Source organism: Protobothrops mucrosquamatus, unplaced genomic scaffold (genome assembly GCF_001527695.2).
Source record: "Protobothrops mucrosquamatus isolate PMUCROS unplaced genomic scaffold, P.Mucros_1.0 scaffold4734, whole genome shotgun sequence".
Taxonomy (NCBI): Eukaryota; Metazoa; Chordata; class Lepidosauria; order Squamata; family Viperidae; genus Protobothrops; species Protobothrops mucrosquamatus.
Genome location: NW_015390626.1, coordinates 14,891 through 22,848, shown reverse-complemented (window position 1 = coordinate 22,848; position 7,958 = coordinate 14,891). Strand labels below are relative to the sequence as shown.

The window sequence follows — 7,958 nt, the reverse complement described above, 5'->3', positions numbered from 1 at the left end:
TTGACAATGGATAGTTGTCATGGCAATTGGGACAGCTAACATTACAAAAACCTGAGAGGAGAAAAACCAAGACATTATTTATTAATTAATAATTACTATAATTCCTAATAGTTTTGAAACTGATCTGAAGCATTAGAGATTGTAGTTTGCCATCTGACTTTTATTTAACACTAATGTAAGCTAACCACTATCATTTACATCACTGGCTTGCCATGTATAGCATAGCACAGCAAAGCAAAATCTTTATTTTTGTGATTGACCCCCACAAAATGATATTAGAATGATGAACATTTACCAACATTTCAGTATGAATAGTTTAGCCTAAAAATCATAAAAAATACAAATTTTCTAACACAAAGCTATAAAATCACCATATCATTAAAATATTATAATTAGTATGATACTTTGATTGTATACTACAATAGCCACATTATCCTGAGCATCAGAAATTTTACCTTCATCATGGCTGCATTATCCACTTTTGCTTGCTCCAATTTAGGTTGCAAACCCACAAGTTCTTTCTTCATTTCACCAACCTGAAACCAATAGTAGTTGAACATGAATTGTTTAATATTCACAAACTAGAAAGAAGAAATAAAACATTTATTATGTACCATTGGGATTACAATCTTAAAACTCATTGATTTTGGAGAAGATCCTCTGAACCAATGATATTTATTTATGGGTAAACATGCTAGGAATTTCTTGCCTGCCATACAAATCAAGGAGAGTTCAAAAGTTGGCTTGAAACTCAACATTAAGAAAACCAAGATCATGGCATCTGGCCCTCTCAATTCCTGGCAAATAGATGGGAAGAAATGGAGGTAGTGACAGATTTTATCTTCCTGGGCTCCAAGATCAGCACAGATGGGGACTGCAGCCAAGAAATTAAAGACGCTTGCTCCTGGGTGGGGGGGAAGCTATGGCAAATCTAGACAGCATACTAAAAAGCAGAGACATCACCCTGCCAACAAAAGTATGTATAGTCAAGGCCATGGTTTTCCCAGTTGCAATGTATGGCTGTGAAAGTTGGACCATAAGAAAGGCTGAGCGCCAAAGAATTGAGGCCTTTGAACTATGGTGCTGGAGAAGACTCCTGCGAGTCCCCTGGACTGCGAGGCGATCAAACCGGTTAGTCCTAGAAGAGATCAACTCTGATTGCTCTTTAGAAGGCCAGATCCTAAAGTTGAAACTCAAGTATTTTGGCCACCTAATGAGCAGGAAGGACTCACTGGAGAAGAGCCTAGTGCTGGGAAAGATTGAGGGCAACAGAAGAAAGGGATGACAGAGAATGAGGTTGCTGGATGGAGTCATCGAAGCAGTAGGTGTGAGCTTAAATGGACTCCAGAAGATGGTAGAGGACAGGAAGGCCTGGAGGAACGTTGTCCATGGGGTTGCGATGGGTCGGACACGACTTCGCAACTAACAACAACAACAACAAATCAAATCATATGCAAATGTAATTATATTTCTTGAAATAAATGCAAATAGTAACAAGAACTTTTTATTTAAAACAAATAGCACTAGAAACAACCCAATTAAAATAAAGGAAAAAGCTAAGATTTTGAAATTATGAAGCTACTCTCACAAGGCAAAAGTGTACTTTTATTATTGATTCACCTGAGATTCAGCAAAAGCTAATTTGTCTAATCCATTAGTATATCTTTTTTTTGCCTTCATGATAGTATCACGATTCTGCGTCAAAAGAAGTTGGAAGGAACCAATAAGTTCAAGGTAGGAAGTAGGTGTAACATAGTTATGTCGTCCCAACTCGTTCAAAAATCTGCATCAATAAAAATAATGCATTAATTAACAAGGATTCAAAGAAAAAGATCTATTTTGTTTGATAATAAATATATATATGCTTGTTCCTTTCCCTATGTGTATGTAGCAGAATAAGCAAGACATTTAAATTAGGAAATTATAATTGGAATGGCTATTATAATAAAACCAGTGACCCCCTAAAGCATTTGATAAATCGACTCCACATTGAAAGGCTTGAACAGGGGTAATTCAGCTTTTGCTTCCCATATAATCCCATTTATATAATGGAATAATATGGCTAAAACCAGACTATTCCTATATACTTCCTTCAAAATGCATTATGAAAGTAGGATAACTTCCGATAGTTTCAGATTTGCTGGTTAGAGCCAAATATGAAAAACAGACATTCATATTATTTAGTCAATATCCTCAAAGAGGCTCACTTTCACTTATCCCCCACATTCTGAAAATCTGAGAGAAGAGGCAATAAAAGAACAAAAATCCAAGAAGAGATCCAGATGTTCTTGCTTTAACCATCCCTTTACAGTGAAAGCCAGAGCCCAAGCCAGAATTTATTTGAGAAGGTAATACATAAACAGTATGTAATCTAACCTTATTATATTGATTTTATCTGGAATTTTGCAAAGGGGATCATTGCCTCCTTTCACACACACACACATCGAATATTTCCCTTTCCCCAATATATTCCCTTTTATATCAAGAGGTTAATCTTCACTCATTTTCTAAGGGAGTTTTTCAATAACATCTTCCCCATGGCAATGCCTCTTGCATTTGCCTCTTGCATTTCTGTGCTGGCACATGGTTTGTTAAATTCTATGGTTCTAGGCTTTAACCAAGAAGATTCAAAACACTTTCCTTTCTATTCTCCTAGAGCCGAGGTGAATGAAGAAGTTCTGGATAGAAGAGTCAAGGGCTTCCCAGCTGGAAAAGTAAGATGTCCAATAGTAGCCTATTGTAAATTATCTTTTACTGGACAGTCTTAGAAGCATTTCCTGTAGAGTCCAGGGAAATTTCAAATGATCCCTCCTCCCAATTTTGTTTTATATGCTGGAATGCCTTCTTTTGCATTTATATTAGGAGCATAAACCTATATAGAAAGCTAACCTTTCAGAAAGTGATAACACAGATGTATGGAAATGTTTACAAATGGGAACCACTTCTTGACGTTCATTTTCTGTGAGCTCAAGCTTTTCCAAGAATTTAATAGCCACACGCTCAAGAGCATCTTCAGGCCATGGCTGTAAGCACAAGGATATAAAGTTTTCTTATAATGTGTCTTATTATACATTGTATTTGCTACTCCATTCCACTAACAGTTTGTCATGAAATTTGTCAATTGCAGATGAGCAAAGAAATTGGAAAAAGATTCACATTACCTCATTCCAAAGATATTCCTTTTTCTTGTATTTCACATAAGGTCTTAATCAATATAATAACCATCTCGACAAATAGTGGGGAAAAAACCATTTAATTTTTTTTTAGTCAACAGATGAATTTTCCTCTTACACATTCATTTTATTGTATTTATTTTACTCCATATGTATTCCTTTGTATTACATATTAACAATCTACCTCAGGCACCACAAGACCATGTCCAGGGATTTTTTGGATCCCATAAAATATCTCCATACTGTTCTCTAACCATGTTTAGAGTAGTAAGTAGATGAAAGTTGGATCCCCCCATCCCATATTCTACATAGAATATAATGAATGACAGTAAATGAAAGAGAAGTGATTAATCCACTCTGTTCACTACATAAACAAGGTAAAACAATAAGGTGTTGTTTTACACTACACATGACTATACACAACAAAATAGGTCAGGTAAGAACCATTCCCCACTATGATCATATTGGAGTAAAATATATATATATAATCCTAGAATATGTAGTTTATAGTGGAATTCCACTATATCATTCAATAGTATAAAAGAATATATTTTTGAATGGCACTGAGATGCTTTAAGAGACTTTTAAAAAAATCTATGTAGTATACAAGCATCCATTCCAAGTGACTGCTAACAGTTACTAATAATTCAAAGTTGGATTATTCTCTGTAAGACAGAATCTTTTTAACATTCATAAAATCTACGAAAAACATTATCAACATCAAAGAGAGTAAAAAGCAAGTTTTTATGAGCCTGGTAAATATACTGACATCACTCTAAGTATTTCTACAAACCTGGAACCAGTCAATAGTACAACAGTTGATGAGAGATGGAAATTGTCTCAGTCGATTGCGAAAAGCATCTCCAATTGGACTGAAAGCTACTACAACATGGAGATTGTCTTTGCAACGGTTCACAAAGAAAGCAAATAAGGCCAACGGACCAAGCTCTTCATGCTTATAGCCTGCCTGGGCTACAGCACGAACTCCCTAGAAAATAAAGCACAGAAGTAAATCACCCAGTTCCAAAATCTAGTTTTGGAAAGCAATCTGACTACTAATAGGAACTGTAATGTATTCATCAAAAGAAATTAACTTGTAAAAAATATATGTCTGATTGAGAAAATGATGCTAATTAAACTGATAAATATGCAAATAATAATAATTTATTAAATGTGTATGCGTCCAACTCTCAGTGATTCTGGATTGTAAATAAATTCCCTAATCTCAATAACTGCAGTGGACTGTAAAAATCTAAAATATTAATATTTTTCAATTGAAGCTAGTGATAAGATTTATTTAAACTGCATTATATTTTAAGACACTTGTCCTATTTCCTTTTTTTGCTTTTTATTAATTATATTTCTATACCACCAACTCTACAAAGAGTTCTGGCACTTCACAATATTCCACATAAAAACATCATCCTATTCTAGTATCTACAACCCAGTAATTTCCTAAGAATTAAAGGCTCTGATAGTAAATTTTATCTTAACTACCTTCAAGTAACCATCAGTAAGAGTGACATTCAAATGACTTGGGGGAGATCATTTTCAAGAGATAAAGTCAAAATCAAAAAACATTTTCTTCTGCTTCCTCATCCCCAACTTCATATATGTGAGATAATTTCAGCATCCCATATCTGAGTGCCAATCCGTAAAGGACTATGTATTTTAAAACCAGACTCTGAACTGTCCCCAGAAGTGTTTTGAAGCCAACAAAGCAATTGCAAAACCAATGCTGTATATAGTTATGCTGATTCTCACTTGCCACTAGACAGGGAGCACTTCATTCTTCAGCAACAGTAGGTTTCAAGTAGTCTCTAATAACAGTCCTATATAAAGTATATTTGCAGCGGTAAACCCAAGAAGTGATAAGAGCTTGCATTACAGTTACAAGGCCTCCTATTAGTCTATTAGTGGTGCATTATTATCTATACAGTATAATATACAGATAGGTTTTAATTTATCAACTAGGGGCATGGTTCAACTGAGGTTAAGCAACTTACAAGTTATTTCCCTTTTAAATAAAGCAGAATTAAACCGCAGTCTTAGTTGTGGCCATGTGTGGTAATATTTTAAATTCTAATCTTAGTATTTTTTTAAAAATAATTCTAATAAGTAATTATAATATTTAAGAGAAATATTATATGGGAATACCTCCATAACTTCCTGTTTCTCATCAGCTGCAAAAAGATTGGGTACTTCTCCTGTATTAAGCACACTGTCAACATCTTCTAAAAATCCTTCTTCTTTGATTTGTGTGTCTGTGATCAAAAACACAGTCTTCAAGCCCTTCATACCTGCGCTCCTCAGAAGGTTCTAGAAGTAACACAAACATTATTAAGCATTCAGTGCAATAGAGACAATAACCCCATTAAGGAACTACCATGACCATCAACACTGTTACCTACTTGGGTAATGAAATGTCTGCAAGAAAACATCCAAGCTCAGAGAGCACCAAGAACCTCAAAGTAGTTGTAACTGCTGTTATGAAGACTCTCCTCTCCCTAGTTCTTTATTAGTTTTTTTTACTTTTTATTTCTAAAATCTGTATTTTTTTATTCTTTTAAAAATTTAATAAATTTGTATATATATAAAATGTGTGTGTGTGTGTGTGTGAATGTGTGTCTGTATACGCATTATATGTATAATATCATTATCTATCACATTAGAATAATTCATGTATTACTCATTTCAAATCTCCCCCCCCCCCCGCAAATCTTCCACTGCCAGAGTACAGAGCACTTCAACTCAAATACCTCATGGAATAAGTACAGTATTCCAGCATGCAGAAAATTTCATTTCTCACTGACCTTTTAAACTATATAAGTTTAATGGGTAAAATCCTGCATGGCATCTGGTTGTATAAATTATTCCAGGGTGGTTTTAAAAACATAATTCTAAAAAAACAGTTAATTAATTATGTTCTACCAAGGAGATATCAACTCTTAGCCACCACAAAATAGATTTTTTTCCAGAATCACTGGTCCCAAGTCTGGTCCTTCAGATCTTTTTAAAACCATTAAGAAGACTTTGAGCAATATAAATTCAATTGTATATGTTTTTACCTTTAGGTCGTCCCTCCACTCATTCATTCCATAGCTCTTGGAAATTTCAGGTTGGAAAATATTCATTTTTGCCATGGATGTAGCCAATCGGGTCAGGGATTGTCGTCCACTTCCTCCCATTCCAACAAGTAAAGCATTACCTCCAGATTGCTTGAGCACACGGCATATACGAGATAAATGTTCCAGTACATACCTTTGATTCAAAAAATATCAATGTCAGCAAACAACATTACAATTAAAATCAAATCATTTTTATATAAAGATGGAAAACTTTAAAAAAGTGGTATAAGCTGTAATATAAATTTAACATAATTTTACAAAAGGAAAACCTCAGATTCTGCCTGCCCCCCAACATTAAGAAAAAATAGACAGGTTTGGCTGAATGTTAGTTAACTAAATATTTATAAAGAATTATTTCTCATTCTCTATACTGAAACACATCATTCCTTATCTTTTACTTAAATTGAAAATTCTGGAAAATTAAAGAAACAACGAGGACTTGGGGGAAAAAACCTGATGCTCATGTTAAGGGAATAACACTATTTAAAATATGTTTTGATTGTGGCACGTAAAATTTGTCTAATTTATTTCCAAAATCTATACAGTTTATAAAAAATACAATCTGTTGACTTTGGGGAAAAAAAGTCAGTATGATTCAGGAGTTCTATATAAGGTAATTAACTACTGCTACCAGACTCGGCCTGGGCAAGCTCCTAAGTTAAATTAATAATAATAATAATAATAATAATAATAATAATAATAATAATGATGATGATGATGATGATGATGATGATGATGATGATGATGATGATGATGATGTTGATAATAATAATAAAGTTGGAAGGGACCTTAGAGGTCTTCTAGTCCAACCCCCTGCTCATGGAGGAAACCCTATACCATTTCGGACAAATTAGTTTCTTCTTAAAAACTTCCAGTGTTGGAGCATTCACCGCTTCTGGAGGCAGGTTATTCCACTGGCGAATTGTTCTAACTGGCAGGAAGTTTCTCCTTAGTTCTAGGTTGCTTCTCTCCTTGATTAGTTTCCATCCATTGCTTCTTGTCCTGCCTTCAGGCGCTTTGGAAAATAGCTTGACTCCCTCTTCTTTGTGGCAGCTCCTGAGATATTGGAACACTGCTATCATGTCCCTCCTTATCCTTCTCCTCATTAAATTAGACATACCCAATTCCAGCAACTGTTCCTTATATGTTTTAGCCTCCAGTCCCCTAATCATCTTTGTTGCTCTTCTCTGTACTCTTTCCAGAGTCTCAAAATCTTTTTTATATTGTGGTGACCAAAACCAAATAGAAATTATACTTTGTATTTTTCTAAATAGAAATAAACTACATTAGACTAAAAGTATTCTGTGAATAATTGTTGGCAAAAGTAATGTACAAAGCTATCGCACCTAAAAATTACTAGATTCATTCTTGTTTTATGAGTTTGATTATATTCATCCAAACATAGATCCACAACATCACTGAACATTTGTATATTTGGAATTTCATAATAAATTCTTTCATCTCCTTCAAGGTCAGGATTCATGTAGTCTCCAAACAGGAGATTTCTCATATCTTCTTCACTTATCTATTGGTGGAAAAGAAATGACACTCAGTTTATTTTAATACCATTATATGCAATTAAGAACACAGAAATTAGGTTATGATACTTGTACTGACAATTGTAATAAAAGGTTAGTGATAAAGATTTGAATGTGCC

General features: G+C 34.2%; 1 protein-coding gene across 1 annotated transcript in view; it reads right to left on the bottom strand.

Annotated features, from left to right (window-relative positions):
* LOC107299262 (dynein heavy chain 7, axonemal-like) overlaps positions 1-7,958 on the bottom strand; it is a 35,175-nt gene that overhangs the window by 12,383 nt on the left and 14,834 nt on the right. The window contains exons 8-14 of the mRNA XM_015828626.1: positions 7,648-7,826; positions 6,242-6,434; positions 5,331-5,492; positions 3,967-4,161; positions 2,890-3,023; positions 1,621-1,783; positions 456-581 (exon numbers count right to left, since the gene is read on the bottom strand). Of these exons, the coding sequence (XP_015684112.1) occupies positions 456-581; positions 1,621-1,783; positions 2,890-3,023; positions 3,967-4,161; positions 5,331-5,492; positions 6,242-6,434; positions 7,648-7,826 (1,152 nt within the window). The remainder of the gene's footprint in view (positions 1-455; positions 582-1,620; positions 1,784-2,889; positions 3,024-3,966; positions 4,162-5,330; positions 5,493-6,241; positions 6,435-7,647; positions 7,827-7,958) is intronic.